The sequence below is a fragment of the Bombina bombina genome, chromosome 5, assembly GCF_027579735.1.
Source record: "Bombina bombina isolate aBomBom1 chromosome 5, aBomBom1.pri, whole genome shotgun sequence".
Classification (NCBI taxonomy): domain Eukaryota; kingdom Metazoa; phylum Chordata; class Amphibia; order Anura; family Bombinatoridae; genus Bombina; species Bombina bombina.
Window position 1 is genome coordinate 1,065,429,028 of NC_069503.1, and position 17,743 is coordinate 1,065,446,770.

The 17,743-nt window shown below is 37.8% G+C and overlaps 1 protein-coding gene across 3 annotated transcripts in view; it reads right to left on the reverse strand.

Annotated features, from left to right (window-relative positions):
• MTSS1 (MTSS I-BAR domain containing 1) overlaps nucleotides 1-17,743 on the reverse strand; it is a 358,411-nt gene that overhangs the window by 41,541 nt on the left and 299,127 nt on the right. For all 3 annotated transcript variants that reach the window (XM_053715346.1, XM_053715345.1, XM_053715344.1), the window contains exons 5-6: nucleotides 13,474-13,565; nucleotides 11,485-11,559 (exon numbers count right to left, since the gene is read on the reverse strand). In XM_053715346.1, the coding sequence (XP_053571321.1) occupies nucleotides 11,485-11,559; nucleotides 13,474-13,565 (167 nt within the window). The remainder of the gene's footprint in view (nucleotides 1-11,484; nucleotides 11,560-13,473; nucleotides 13,566-17,743) is intronic.

Genomic DNA, 17,743 nt, shown 5'->3' on the forward strand with positions numbered 1-17,743 from the left:
ATTTTTAAGTGTGATTGTACGGTCCTTAAGCTGTTTGGACGCTATGGCACACTTCACACATAAATTTAATGGGGGAACCACCTTGGCCTTTGAACATACAGAACATAGGCTATCTGAAGATTCAGACATGTTTGACAGACTTAAACAGAACTTCAATGCAATAAAAAATATTTTTGACAAAAACGTTACTGTCTCTTTAAATAATAAAAGTGCACACTTTATTTCTGAAACATCAAAAAACCATCAAATAAACATCCGATTTTAATGAAATTTTCACCACAGTGTCTTAATGCTTTGAAAAGATTGCACACAAATTTTCAGACCAATTAACCCCTTAATGCCCAAACCGGAGCGAATAACAGTTATTAACCGGTTAACACACTACAGTACTATGCCACAGCTTCCACTGTGGCCTTTACCTTCCTTAGGGATTATTTTAGTAGGAAATAAGCCTCTCTGGAGTCTTTTCTGATGCCTCTGGACTCCCCACGTGAAGCTGCATGAACTGCCTAGGCAAAACAACTGCGCAATTGAGGCGCGAAAATGAGGCCTCCTCCCTCTTCATTCCAGAGTGGAGGGGCCTTTCTGACTAGATTAGGTGTCCAAATAAGTGCCAGGCGCAAATTAAACCCCAAAAGTGTTTTAAAGTCTGAAAAAACACCTTATTTATAGTGAAAAACATACTAAAAAGCAATCGATTTTTAAGCCCACAATAGTGTCAACCAGCATAGAGCCCTTAATATAAGCCATCATTTTATACAGAGTCTAAGAAAAATGGCTTACCTATCCCAGAGGGAATTTCTGACAGTCTTCTAGCATTACATGGTCTTGTTAGAAAAATGACTGATCATACCTGAAGCAGTTAAGCCTGCAAACTGTTCCCCCCAACTGATGTTCTCTGGTTTCAACAGTCCTTCGTGGGAACAGCAATGGATTTTAGTTACTGGTGCTAAAATCATATTCCTCTTAGCAGAAATCTTTATCACTTTCTGCTGCAGAGTAAATAGTACAAGCCGGCACTATTTTAAAATAACAAACTCTTGATAGAAGAAAATAAAAAACTACAACTAACACCACATACTCTTTACCAGCCCCGTGGAGATGCTACTAGTTAGAGCGGCAAAGAGAAAGACTGGGGGGGCGGAGCCTGAGGGGAGCTATATGGACAGCTCTGCTGTGTGCTCTTTTTGCCACTTCCTGTAGGGATTGAGAATATCCCACAAGTAAGGATGAAGCTGTGGACCGGATACACCAATGTAGGAGAAAAGTGTTACAATAAAAATAAACAAATAAATATATCACACACACAAAAAACACATTTCAAGAAAGTAAGCTGCAGTAGGTATGTTAGGTAGGTCTGATGGCACAAACAGATATTTTGACCCCATTGCTAAACTTCTTTGCATTAGGTAATAGTGTTCATACATTATACTATTAGAGTAATGTATATATTGTATAGCCTTGATGTAAAAGTATGTCTTAACTATCCTGCTGTGTTTATATTGCCTGTCAATAGCCTGGGCTTAAGTCTAGAAACTTTCAGTATAGGTAGGGATACCACAGGCTAAATCAGCTATTTCAAATGCCGAAATTAGGGTAGAGGAGCTAATTTAATACACTCTAGCAGGTAAAGTGCATCATTGGAGATAATTTAAAGGGGGTGGAATTTTTGGGTGAACCGTCCCTTTAAAGGGACAGTCTACTTGAAATGTTTTATTGTTTAGTAAGATAGATACAGAGTAATATTATTTAAAATCTATTTTAAACTCTTGTACATGAATGCCAAGGTCATTGTCGTATGAAGCAACAATAATTTGATGGTAATAATTATATTTTAATTTAAATATTTTTGCCTACAAATTACTCTGTTTTCTCTCAGGGTTTTTGAGGCACTGTCATTGGTGTATGCTACATTGCATATTGGTTGCTATGGTATCCAAGCAAAGCTGCTTCATACTGTCTGTTAGTTACCATGGGTTACTACTAGAGGTCTTTATGGTAGACCTGGTATTACTGAAATATGTTATGGCTGTTTTATATATAATATATATACACACACGCACACACATATACACACACACACACACACACACACACACAGTATCTCACAAAAGTGAGTACACCCCTCACATTTTTTGTAAATATTTTATTATATCTTTTCATGTGACAACACTGAAAAAATGACACTTTGCTACAATGTAAAGTAGTGAGTGTACAGCCTGTATAACAGTGTAAATTATCTGTCCTCTCAAAATAACTCAACACACAGCCATTAATGTCTAAGCCGTTGGCAACAAAAGTGAGTACACTCCTAAGTGGAAATGTCCAAATTGTGCCCAATTAGCCATTTTCCCTCCCCGGTGTCATGTGGTTTGTTAGTGTTACAAGGTCTCAGGAATTGTTGCTCTACATAAAGATGGACTAGGCTATAAGAAGATTGCAAAAAACCCTGAAACTGAGCTGCAGCACGGTGGTCAAGACAATACAGCGGTTTCACAGGAAAGGTTTCATGCAGAACAGGCCTCGCCATTGTCGACCAAAGAAGTTGAGTGCATGTGCTCAGCATCATATCCTGAGGTTGTCTTTGGGAAATAGATGTATAAGTGCTGCCAGCATTGTTGCAGAGGTTGAAGGGGTGGGGGGTCAGCCTGTCAGTGCTCAGACCATACGACGCGCACTGTATCAAATTGGTCTGCATGGCTGTCCTTCCAGAAGGAAGACTCTTCTAAAGATTATGCATAAGAAAGCCCGCAAACAGTTTGCTGAAGACAAGCAGACTAAGGACATGGATTACTGGAACCATGTCCTGTGGTCTGATGAGACCAAGATAAACTTATTTGGTTCAGATGGTGTCAAGCGTCTGTGGCAGCAACTGGGTGAGGAGTACAAAGACAAGTGTGTCTTGCCTACAGTCAAGCATGGTGGTGGGAGTTTCATGGTCTGGGCCTGCATGAGTGCTGCCGGCACTGGGGAGCTACAGTTCATTGAGGAAACCATGAATGCCAACATGTACTGTGAAATACTGAAGCAGAGCATGATGATCCCCTCCCTTCGGAGACTGGGCCGCAGGGCAGTATTCCAACATGATAACGACCCCAAACACACCTCCAAGACGACCACTGCTTTGCTAAAGAAGTTGAGTGTAAAGGTGATGGACTAGCCAAGCATGTTGCCAGACCTAAACCCTATTGAGCATCTTTGGGGCATTCTCAAACAGAAGGTGGGGGAGCGCAAGGTCTCTAACATCCACCAGTTCTGTGATGTCGTCATGGAGGAGTGGAAGAGGACTCCAGTGGCAACCTGTGAAGGTCTGGTGAACTCCATGCCCAAGAAAGTTAAGGCAGTGTTGGAAAATAATGGTGGCCACACAAAGTATTGACACTTCGGGCCCAATTTGTACATTTCCACTTAGGCGTGTACTCACTTTTGTTGCCAACGGTTTAGACATTAATGGCTGTGTGTTGAGTTATTTTGAGGGGACAGCAAATTTACACTGTTATATAGGCTGTACACTCACTATTTTACAGTCAGCAATATTAGCAAGCCAATGGAAGCTTAAAGAAATCCTAAAAATCAAGGCACTGTACTCACTATACAGAGAACATTATGTCCACAGAGAAACACCTTGCTTGTTACTTTAGTTTAAGAAGCCTATTCATCAATGCTGCTAAAAGTATTAAAGCATGCAAAACATGGTTTAGAGAATAATGTAGCACAGACATCCTCAAACTTGGCCCTCCAGAGGTTTTGGAACTACATTTCCCATGATGCTCAGCCAGCATATCAGCTGGCTAAGTATCATGGGAAATGTAGTTCCAAAACCTCTGAAGGGCCAAGTTTGAGGATGTCTGATGTAGCAGCTAGAAAGGCCTTTCTCATTGCAGAGGAAATGTGTTAATATAATCAACATAGTGGCTGAACTTTTGCTGTTAATAATGCATAGTGATGCATTTAAGGAACCTGTCAGCAGAAAAGTGGAGGCAAAGGGTCACTGTGTCCTGCGGATACAATACCATAAAAAGCCCAAAGCAAGAAGCATAGTTAGCAACTCTGAGACAGCGCAATTAACTTACCCATGGTGTCACCTGTCAGCCGGGTGTGATCAGAAATAGCAGGACACAAAACAGCAAACAAAAGGAAAATAAATATGTGAGCCTGATGAAGAGTAGATTAGTCTTCTAGTTACTATACTATGTATAATTATTGCACAGGCTTTTGTGGAAAATTTATCAAGGCATAATCATTCTGAAAATATAGTAAATTTAGTCAGGATTAAAAAGGAGAAACATGAGTTTTTGCCCAAAAAATACCAAAGTTCCAATAATCCTTTGTATTGATTTTTTTTGAGACTTAACATTAAGTAGATCACAGAGGTTCTATAAACAAGCTATTACAGAAACTACTGATATTTCTGGATTTTATGAAAAAAAATCCCACAGTAAGCAACCATTCATACTCCTGAATTTTTATTGTTTAATAAAGATAGATAATCCTTTATTGTCCATTCCCCAGTTTTGGATAACCAACTTTTTACCTCTGTGATTACTTTGTATATAAAGCTATATAAAGAGTGCTCTTTATTTCAGTTCTTTGGACAGACTTGCATTTTAGCCAATCAGTACTGACTCATAAATGACTCCACGGGAGTGAGCATAATGTTATCTATATGGCACACATGAACTAGCGCTGTCTAGCTGTGAAAAACTGTCACAATGCACTGAGATAAGAGGTGGCCTTCAAGGGCTTTGAAATTAGCATATGAGACTACTTAGGTATAGCTTTCAACAAAGAATACCAAGAGAACAAAGCAAATTTGATGATAAAAGTAAATTGAAGTTTTTTTTTAAAATTGCATGCTCTATCTCAATCATGAAAGTTAAGTGTGCTTTACCGATGAAGGCCAGTGAAGGGGTGACATGGAGGTCAAAGTCTCACTTTTGGTACATTTCTAAGGGCCCGATGATCTAAAGGTCTCTGGGCTGGCGAGATTACAAAAAAATGCACGCCAGTACTTCTATTTCCCTGGTGAAAACAGGTGTCTTATTTTTGCATGGGTAGGAGATGAGGACATTACAAAAGTGAACAATAACATTCGGAATTTAAAATTTTTACAAAATGAATAATTGAACCATTCACACAAAAAAGCACAGGGAAAAAAATGTATTGTTAAGGTAGGCTAAACATGGGCATATATGAATATGTCTCTCTAATCCCAGTGTAATTCAGTAAAGATTTTCGCACTACAGATCTCACAGTTTTTTCTCACTAACTAAAAGGTGGCAAGCTTTTCTCAAAACACTCAAAATACTTATAACCCTAATAGAAAAACACATGCATACAAAATATAGGCAATTGTAAGATGCTATGTGCAGAAAGTAGTGAAATGTGATTTATATTGGCTACAGGATTTACTTTGTAAAGTGCGCCCGCCTGCTAACTTCCCTCTACGGAACAAAATGTCCCTTTCCAGCGAGATTAATTACTTTAAAATCAATAGGAGACATCTCGTCACTCGCTGGGTCTGCCCCTTTTTTACAAAAGGAAAAATTGGAGGAAGGCAGTGAGACAATCTCCAAGAGAAATTATTAAATTGATCACTGTATCAACATTTCTTCTGGCAGGGTATAGGCACAGATTTGACAATTAAAAAATAATTGTACATAGAGTCACACACATATAATTAAAAACACTCAACCGTAGCTATACCCATTATCATGATACCTATGTCAATATTAGGGAATCAACAAATATCTGACGTTACAGCAACTTCCTCTGAGGAAGCGTTATGTGAAAGGTGCGTCAGGGGATCACAGGAGAGCCTTTTTTAATTGCCAACCATCATGCGATCTGAGGTCTGATGTGGGCATGACGCTGACACTAGTGCAGCAAAACTAGAATTCTGATCTGAGGTCTGATGTGGACATGCAGCTCATACTAGCGCAACAGAACCAAGGTTCTGATTTGAGGTCTGATGTGGGCATGTGACTGATACTAGTGCAGCAAAACCAAGGTTATGATCTGAGGTCTTGTGTGGGCATGTGGCCTATATAAGTGCAGCAGAACCAGGGTTCTGATCTGAGGTTTGGTATGGGCATGAGGCTGATACTAGTGCAGCAGAACCAGGGTTCTGATCTGTGGTCTGGTGTGGGCATGTGGCTGGTATTAGTGCAGCAGAACCACGGCTCTGATCTGAGGTCTGATGTGGGCATGAGGCTGGTATTAGTGCAGCAGAACCACAGTTCTGATCTGAGGTCTGGTGTGGGCATACAGCCGATACTAGCACAGCAGAAACATGGTTCTGATCCGAGGTCTGATGTTGGCATGCAGCTGATACTAGCACAGCAGAAACATAGTTCTGATCCGAGGTCTGATGTGGGCATGAGGCTGGTATTAGTGCAGCAGAACCACAGTTCTGATCTGAGGTCTGGTGTGGGCATGAGGCTGGTATTAGTGCAGCAGAACCAGGGTTCTGATCTGAGGTTTGGTATGGGCATGAGGCTGATACTAGTGAAGCAAAACCAAGGTTCTGATCTGAGGTCTGGTGTGGACATGTGGCTGGTATTAGTGCAGCAGAACCACAGTTCTGATCTGAGGTCTGATGTGGGCATGAGGCTGGTATTAGTGCAGCAGAACAACGGTTCTGATCTGAGGTCTGGTGTGGGCATGTGACTGATACTAGTGCAGCAGAACCAGGGTTCTGATCTGAGGTCTGGTGTGGGCATGTGGCTGGTATTAGTGCAGCAGAACCAAGGTTCTGATCTGAGGTGTGGTGTGGGCATGTGACTGATATTAGTGCAGCAGAACCACAGTTCTGATCTGAGGTCTGATGTGGGCATGAGGCTGGTATTAGTGCAGCAGAACCACGGTTCTGATCTGAGGTCTGGTGTGGGCATGCAGCTGATACTAGCACAGCAGAAACATGGTTCTGATCCGAGGTCTGATGTAGGCAGGGTATGAGGCTGATACTAGTGCAGCAGAACCACGGCTCTGATCTGAGGTCTTGTGTGGGCATGTGGCTGACCATAGACAGGCAGGGCTATGAGTCTGATGGAAGATCTGACGAGGGACATGGCTAACACATGGCTGCAGAGTGAGGTGTCTAATCTGAGGTCTGATGTGAACATGTGGCAGACAATAGGGCTGCAGAGCTAGGGTTCTGATGTCCGGTTTCATGACGACATCTGGCTGACAATAGGCTTGCAGGGCCAAGGTTCTGAACAAGGAGGCATGCAACAGTTTTTCTTATGAAATACTTAAATAACTGTCAAATTATTACTAGCTGTAGAAGAATCCTTTGTTAAAAAAACGACTTGGTAAATCTTTAGAAATTCATATTTTACAGATTAATAAAGAAATACATACGATGGCATAATGCTATACTTTATCATAAAAAGCTCTGTGCAACCAGTACTCTACTAGAATAAATTTAAGGGATAGAAAGGTCAAAGATGAAATGTGCATAGGTGCATTTCAATTTTATATACAAGCATTTTGCAAAATACTTCCACTGGCAAAAATGCTTCTAGTAAAAGTTAATACTGTTTTGGTGTCATACGCACGTAGGCTGTGAGTACCGTGCACCAGTATTTAAACACCAGACCTTCTCAGAGAGTCCGCAGTTGTATGAAACCAATAAAGTCTTCACTGACACATTACACACCACTGCCAGTTCTTTGAGCTTGAATACTGGTGCACGGGAAGTCAAAGCATATGTGCGTATGCTGCTGAAAACCTGCAATTACTTTTATTAGAAGCAATTTTGCGAATGGAAGTATATAGTAAAAATGCTTCTATTTGAAACTGAAATGCCTCCATGCTCATTTTAATTTTGACCTTTCTATTCCTTTTAGCAGATTCTGACTGGCTGCACAAAATTAACCTGTGTAAAACCCATTAAATGAGGGGGCCAGAATGAGGGGACACGATTAGGAGCGAACTAAGGAGGCAAATTTTCATATAAATAAATGTTTGCAAAAACTGCATTTTCTTTTTGCAATGTAAATGCTAAATCTAAGTTAATGCATCACTACCACGTCCCTTTAAGCAGTAATAATAGATCTATCGACAAAAATTTAAGATTTGCCTTGAGGAATATTGCAAAGCTTCAAAGAAATATTAAAGGGACATAATACTCATATACTAAATCACTTGAAACTGATGCAGTATAACTGTAAAAAGCTGACAGGAAAATATCACCTGAGCATCTCTATGTAAAAAAGGAAGATATTTTACCTCACAATCTCCTCAGATCAGCAGATTAAGTTCTGTGTAAAATGTTATACTCGGCTGCAGCCCAGCTGCAGGTAAAAAAAAAATGAAGAAATGAACAGCAGCCAATCAGCATCAACAGTGCTGAGGTCATGAACTCTTTTACTGTGATCTCATGAGATTTCACTTAACTCTCATGAGATTTCATTGTAAACTTCCCTACACTGAATAGGGAAATAACATGAGAGTGCAAGAGGCTCATCCCTTCGGCTGTCCCGGGACAGACATACTGATATGCTGCTTAGAAGTCCTTTACAATGGGATGTGGCTACTGAGAAACTTTTGAGGTAAAATATCTTTCTTTTTTACATAGAGATGTTCAGGTGATATTTTCTAGTCAGCTTTTTACAGCTATGCTGCATCATTTTCAAGTGTTTAAACATTTGGGTATTATGGCCCTTTAAGAAGCCATGCTCAGCTTTGCATACCTAGGAATATATACAGAGGAGATCACAACCAGTGCAAGACGTTGTCAGACATCTGCTTTCATCTAGAAAGCTCAAAAATACATCTGAATGGATTAGAAGCTAAGATCTATTTCTATTAATCCTATTATGTCTGTATAAGTAATATGTCAGAGCCCCTTATGAATCTGTGGCCATTAAAACCAACCTGTTAGTCTTCCAGTGGTCTACACATTGCATTCAACCTATTTCTAACATGATATTGTGAATTGCAATACAATAAGCAGAATAGCTGACTATAACTGCACAAAGATCCCTTCAACCACAAGATTCTATAAAAGAGAATGCTGTGCCACTCTAGCAATATAATTGTGATTGATTTATACATCAACCTTTCCTATAATTCAATAGTACCGAAACTGCAGCTGTGAATTAAAGGGATACTAAACCCACATTTTTTTCTTTCATGATTCAGATAGAGCATGACATTTTAAGCAACTTTATAATTTACTCCTATTATCAATTCTTCTTTGTTCTCTTGCTATCTTTATTTGAAAAGCAAGACTGTAAACTTAGGAGCCGGACCATTTTTGGTTCAGCACCTGGGTTGCACTTGCTGATTGGTGGCTAAATGTAGCCACGAATCAGAAAAGCGCTATCCAGTGTCTGAACCAAAAATAGCTCCTCAGCTTAGAGCTTAGAATCCTGTTTTTTCAAATAAAGATAGCAAGAGAACGAAGCAAAATTGATAATGGAGTAAATTATAAAGTTGCTTCAAATTTCATGAAAGAAAAAATGTGGGTTTAATATCCTTTTAACACACAAGCTCTCTACTTCCATTTATCTAAATAGCATAAGTTTTTATTTTTATGGTACAACAAAAACAAATGGGGCAGTTTTCCAAAAATGAAATGTGTTTTATATGTGAACATAATCTGATAGGTACCAGTAAAATGAAACTATATCATAGGTGTCAGAACAGCACCTAATACTATGTAATGGGTAACAAAAAAACATTACATACAAGAATATACTTTAACATAATAAAATATTTATGTTATTAAAAAAAATATTGAAAATCTCTGTCCCTAAATGGTTCCAGCACACCAAGAAATGTGTTATTTTTAGAATTATCAACTCTAAACGTTATAAATATTCACACATGTCCAGTAAAGATATTTTGATCTGAATGTTGAACAGACGTGCATTTGTTTATATGAACTGAATATGGCATTTTTCTCATTTCTGAGACAGATTTATTTGTGTGAAAGAGCAACACAAAGATGTGTGCAAATCCATATATTTGTGTTACACTTTCACACAAATAAATCCAGCTCAGAAAAAGAGCTAAATGCTGCTAAACTCATTTATATACGGCATTCATTTATACAAACGCATGCCAAATGCACATGCTTAGTTTTATATTGAGTCCTGGCTTATAAATAGCTACATGGATGTGACCTAATCTTTTCAGGGAAGATCAATCCAAACAGACAGGCATACTGACTGCACACTATCAGAAAGCTGCCGGTGTTCTGTGAAGGGACCGAGCTGATGAAACGTCACAGGAAGTGACATGGTTCGCTGTTTTACAAAGTTAGGTCCCTTCACAGAACACCCACTAAAAATGAGTTTATTTACATTATTCAGATAGCATTAAGTATTTTCTGTAACATTCAAAACATTCTACTTTAAAACAGTGATCTTTTTCCAGTGGATTAAGTACAGAGAATTATCGCAGGAAGATTCTTTGTACAGTTCATTTGTGAACACATTCAAGCCATGCACAATTCCCTTAATGACTCATGAGTAAACAGAAATTTGTCACAGAAAATGTGAAATAGTAGGATGGCCTGACTAATGATACTTTTTCTTTAAATAGTCAGGCGTTAAAGCTTACGCTGAAATGCCCTACGCTTAAAATCCACACAGGTTTATCAAGTGTTGTCTTGCCTGAGTAAATATATCCACATGGGTATTTAAATAAACAAAAAATTCTTATAAACATTAGGCATGATTAAGGGTAGGTGTAGCCAGAAATATAGTCTGTAAGCTACTGGACTCTTTTAATGTAAAGTATTCCAACAAAACTGAATGATATTGAAGCGTGCACTGTTTAAGAAAGAATAGAGGCATAAGTAAAACATTTTATTTAATAGAAACTTTATGTCTTCTACAGCTTTAAAATATATTAATTATATACTAGTATATATTGTTGTCATGTGTTGCTTAAAACATGAAAAATTGTTGGCAAGGATGATATCTCGTTACAAGAGCAACTTTATTCATTTTACTGGCATAAAACCAACTTTCTCCAGGACACTGATTTTTGTTATTACTACTAGCATTAAGTCTATGAACGCTGATTTCATGCCAAAGAAACATGTAAGGTCTTTTATTAAATTAAATTTAATTACTTGTTATTAGCAGCTGTTCTCACTCACATGTCCCACACCACCTTTATTTTGCATATTATGCACACTGTCCTCATACAAATGCATTACAGTTTCTAAACATAAGAGCATTTATATATTCACTTATTATATCCCTATATACACAACTGTGAATTATTCTAGACATCTGCGAGACAAACATTTCCATACTACAGACATATGATCTTTATTTATGTGAGGGTATCCTTATTCACTTATTGTGATCTCCAAGAGGACCAATAAAATATATCCGATATGTAAAGAGTACAATTTTTTTTTTATAGGTTCACTTAGATTTTTAAAAAATATATTCTCTCTCTAAAAACAGGAATTAAACATAAAAATGTGTATATAAGTGAGTATACACAAACAGATGTTACCTTTCTTAGCTTTCTTCTGTAACTTTAGTGTATCTGATGACTTCTTTTTGATTTCTTGACGAGCCTTTTTGTATTCTGAAATTTGAGAAGAGTTTTATTAAAAAAAAGAGCAGAACTATTAAAAACTGCTACAATGTAACATGCAGTATGTTAACAAAATATGTCTTATCTTTAATGAACATTCAAAATTCACATGCTTAGAAGCTGGTAATTCAAAACATTTAACATCAGAACAGTTTAATCATATTATTTCTAGTAATGCCAAACTTTCCAACAGTTTCCATAAAAAGATTGTTTTGATTGTGTCATTGAAGAATACTATTTGATAACTCTATATCAGTCTCTGGAGCAGAGAATTCTGGATAAGGATATGCAAATTAGTGTCATGCACAACCTCTGCTTTTAGTATCCGATTGAAACACTGATTCCCACGTGGTAGTGCAGTCCCTGGTCAAAAAGGATAATCTTCCTGGAATCATTCTGAAGTAATTAATAACTCCAGACTAGTTATCAGGAGCCATCCTGAAGTATGCCCACAGGCCAAAATATTTAAATGAGATGAGTCTAGAGTCATTCACTGGCTGATCATGCTTGTGAAGTAATCAGTACGGTTATCTGCAAATCATTCTGAAGTCATAACCCAGCATTGTTTACCTTAGCTGATGACTTTACAGCCTGATGTCTGATGATGTGAAAATGACTTTTAAAGTAGTGTGATGATCATCAAATGACTCCAGGATGGTCTCTAAAGTAATCCTGTGTGTCTTAGGGTGGTACTCTAGGCAGCATATCAGATAGGGGAGCAATCAGCAATCTCATTTTATGCCACCCAATAGTCCTCTTTAGCAAACAGAGGTGCTGTAACATAACAGTACGTCAATTGTCAAAGAAAAACATTGGTGTTTGGTGTGAAAATACCCCAGTTCTTAAATGGTTACAGGTAAAGCTCTAGTTCATTTTGAATGTCAGACTGAAACTAATATTTTGTTTTAACTCTCTAGCACAATGTTCTTCAAATTCAATTCTCCTGACCAAATAAGAGATTTTTTAGAATATCTATATTAAACAAAATGTGAAAAATAACAGGGAATCGCTATGATAAAAGGGACTTTAAAGTAAAAAATTAAGCTTTCATGATTTTGGTATATCATGTATTTTAAGATACTTTTAAATAACTTCTATCAACACATCTGCTTTGTTCTCTTGGTATCATTGGTTGAAAAGCATATTTACATATGTTCAGCAGCAGCAGACACAGTGCACTACTCAGAGCTAGCTGCTGATTGGTGGCCGCACACACATGCCTCTTGTCTTTGGCTCACCAGATGTATGGCCAGTAGTTTTGGAGCTGACATTATGCATTTATTTTATCCACCTGCAGGAGTTAGATATCTGCAAGCAACAATGTAATAATTAAAATGCTCTGACACCTTAGAAAATTTTCTTTTTTTACTTTTATAGCCCTTTAAATCCATCTGGGAGTGTTTTTGTAACAATGTATATGCTTATTTCTTTAGAACATTGTGCTGATTTTCAGACTCCTAACCAAGCCCATAAGTATCATATGTAGACTGAAGTCTACAGATTCCTGCTTTCTCCTGTTTGTGTAAAGGAGCTTCTCATATGCAGGGAGGGTTTACTCTTCTTGCTTTCTTAGCCCATTTCAGTGGGTGTACAATCTTTACCTCATCAACAGTGATAAACTGGGAGCTTTTAAGAAAGTTATTAAAAAGGTTTTATACTGGATTTTTAGATCAGTGTCTGTGCATATTATTCCTTATAGTAGTGTCTATTACATGCTGTTATATGAAAATTGGTGTATACTGTCCCTTTAAGTTATCATTTAGCAGTGCAAGCTTTAAACAGAAGTATTTTTCTTATTGCAAGCATTCTAGAACACTTTTTCTAACAGTAACTGCTTCATATCCCTTTAAGAGATTCAGGCACTACTCTCATTAACAGTTGGTCATAAAAGACTGACTTAATTACCTTTTGCGTGATCCTTGTCCAACTGGTTGGCAACTTTCTTCCATTCTTCCATCTGTTCTTGCAGTGGGTTGATGAGACAATCAATCAATGCACTATTAATAAAAAGGAAATAAATAGAGGAAGTTATCAAAATGACGTCTCTTTGTATCATTCAAATATATACAATTTTTTTTAATTAACATGAAAGTCAATTTTTTTATTTCATGATTCAGATAGAGCATACAAAGCTTTCCAATTTATTTCTATTATCAGATTTGCTTTATTCTCTTATCCTTTACTAAAGGAGCAGCAAAGCAATGCTGGGAGCTAGCTGAACACATATAGTGAGCCAAACACAAGAGGACATTTAAGTGCAGCCACCAATCAACACCTAGTTCCCAGTAATGCATTATTGCTCTGAGCCTACCTAGGTATTCTTTTCAACAAAAGATACCAAGAGAACTAAGCAATTTAGATAATAGAATGAAATTGGAAAGTTGTAAAAAAATGGTGTGTTTTATCTAATAGGTTTTCATGTCCCTTTAATCTGTGCAGCACCAATGTATTATTGGTCTCTAAACAAAATGAGACCAAACTGGTTACTTCATGTATGAATACAATACGTTACAATATAAGTTACAATTTGTTACATAAAAGAAATTGCAAGTTCAGATTTAGCAATTGAGGAGATAAAGCAACAAGAAACCCCAATATATTCTTAGAGAATGCAGTTTTAAACAACTTTCTAATACACTGCTTCTATCAAATATTCATCATTCTCTTGGTATTGTTTGTTGAAAAGCAGATAAGTAAGCTCAGGAGTGTGCACGTGTCTGATGTACTTTATGGCAGTAGCTTTGCAAGAATGTGATCCATTTGCAAGAGCATTAGATGGCAGCATTATCTCCTGCCACTATTTCACCATCTTTACTGAGCAAAGTGGGCGTGAGTAGGTGCATCAGCAGACAGCTCTCCACTGTGTGTGTATGTATGTGTGTATATATATATATATATATATATATATATATATATATATATATATATATAGTCATATACAGTATATACACACACAGTATATACACACACACACACACACACAGTATATACACATATACACACACACACACACAGTATATACACACACACAGTATATACACATATACACACACACACACACACAGTATATACACATATATACACACACACACACACAGTATATACACACACACACACAGTATATACACATATACACACACACACAGTATATACACATATATACACACACACACACACACACACAGTATATACACACACACACACAGTATATACACACACAGTATATACACATATACACACATACACACACAGTATATATATACACACACACAGTATATACACATATATACACACACACACACACACAGTATATATACACACACACACAGTATATACACATATATACACACACACACACAGTATATATATACACACACACAGTATATATACACACACACACAGTATATACACACACACAGTATATACACATATACACACATACACACACAGTATATACACATATACACACAGTATATACACATATATACACAGTATATACACATATACACACACACAGTATATACACATATATACACACACACACACACACACACACACAGTATATACACATATACACACATACACACACAGTATATACACACACACACAGTATATATACACACACACACAGTATATACACATATACACACACACACACAGTATATACACATATACACACATACACACACAGTATATACACACACACACACACAGTATATATACACACACACACAGTATATACACATATATACACACACACACACAGTATATACACATATATACACAGTATATACACATATACACACACACACACAGTATATACACATATATACACACACACACACACACACACACACAGTATATACACATATACACACACACACAGTATAAAACAGAAGTGAGTGCACCCCAGTGCAATATCACTTAAATGTCAAATGATTCAAAATTGTATAACCTAACAGTAACTGCATTACGTCTAAGTTTCACAGTAGGATATTTGCTCTTATGTAAAATTAACTAACAGTTTAGATTTAGTATATTAAAAATACTGGCCCCAAAGCAGGAAATCAATGCCACAAAAGCCAGTGCGCCTTTCATTATTGAGATTCAAATCTTATTGTTTTCAATACTTTGCATGTCCACCTTTATTTTTCATGACAGACTCGATCCTCCTTGGCATGGAGGAAACCAGTGTCGTACAAATTTCTGGAGAGATGTTCTGCCTTTCTTCTGAGATAATTTTTTTTCAGCTGCTCTTTGCTGGAGGGGTTGTGTTGCTCTACCATTCTCTTTAAAATACCCCAAAGGTGTTCTACTGGATTCAAGTCAGGTGACATACTTGGCCAGGTCATAGTTTTCACTTGTTTCTCCTTTAGAAACTCCCTTTGTGATTTTGGCTTTGTGCTTTGGATCGCTATCATGCTGGAATATTCGTCCTCTGCCAAACTTCTGGAGACTGGGAGTCATCTTGTCAGCCAGTATTTTGGTATATCCCAGGCATTCATGGTGCCATCTATAAATGCCATCTCCCCAACACCTTTTGCAGTCATGCAGCCCCATATCGTCACACTCCCACCTCCATGATTCACTGTTGGGACTATGCATTTACTACAATAATACTGACCAGGTTCACACCAAACATGCTGCACCCCATCAGAGCCGAAAAATTGTATCTTGGTCTTGGCCATCTTACCAAATAATGTGCTCCCAGTATTCATAAGGATTTCCATGTTGTTTAGCAAAGTTTAAATCTTGCAGTTTTGTGCCGAAGAGCATGCAAGGGTTTTTTCCTTGGATGCTGTCCATAGAAGATGATATTATGCAATGTCCTTAGCACTGTCTGAGCGGCCACAGAAACTCCAGATTCTATTGATAATCCCTGAACCAAATCTGACGCACTTGCCTTGATGCAAATCTGAAGCACTTGCATGTTGCCTGTTTTTCAGAGCTAGATTGTGCGAGTAGCGCACTGTCCATGGCGTCATTTTAGGAGGACAGCCACTGCGGCTCTGATTTTTGGCACTGTGTATTGATCTATCCTTTATAATGCATTACTTGGGTAGTAAATGTAAAGAGAAAGAGAAAATAAGGTTGACTGTCCCTTAAAGGGAAATGAGCACAGTGAGAAAAAAGATTTTACACTCTGTGTTAAGGCCATGGTTTCTAACCGTGAAGTGTATCAACTTGACAACATCGCAGTTTACCCTTAAGAATGATTTTTCTATTTACAAAAGTCTTTCACATAGACAGCATCAGCCACTGAGCCTGAAAGTCATTTACTGCTTGTCTGTATAAATGCGTCTGAAAAGAGAACATCAAGGTCGGAGCAGTCACAGTGGATACTGTTGTGTTCTTAGACAGAAAAAGCCTTTTGTGTATAACAAGAGCACGGTACCTATTAGCTGCCAAATGACACAATGTCCTGCCTTGTTCAGCATTAGAGGTGACACTGGAAAATAAACTGAACAGATCTAGTCTCAGGTTTTATGTCTATTAGGAAATTTAAAGGGACATTGAACCTGAAAGCTATTTGCAGTGGATTTGCTATACAGTTGCACTAGTGCTTCCTTTTTAGTGTATTAAAATATGTGACCAATCAGAAGTGGTCCTGCCTGCCCAATAGACATAACAGAGAGTGTGCTTCCCCTGCTTATGGAAGCACTATAGAGGGAGCGCAGGCAGGGTGTCTATGAGGGGATGTACAACATATAAAAATAAGTTTTACAGTAGGGGACTTAGGTAATCTTGCACAGTAATATGGCAGTGGGGAGAACTACACAAAAAGCAGGTAAATACGAGTTTTACTAGACCAAATGTAAGCAGTATTACAACTGTGCAGGAATGCTGCAAATGAATTGTAAAAAGCTTTCAGGTTTACTGTCCTTGGGATAATTTAGGGCCAGATTACGAGTGGAGCACACAATTACACTTTCGCAAGCGTGATATTTGCCCTCCACTAGTAATACGAGTGCACACAAATGTAGAGTGCGCTTCAATAAGCTCCAATGGGAGCCTCGCTCTCATGCTGATAGTCACGGCAGAGAGCCTAGCGCAGTGAAGGGGGCAAGTCATGCAGCGATGGGCAGCAAAGTTTAAATATATACTGTATATATGAATATATATTTATGTGTTAATATCTGTATATATACACATATTAACACATACATATATATTT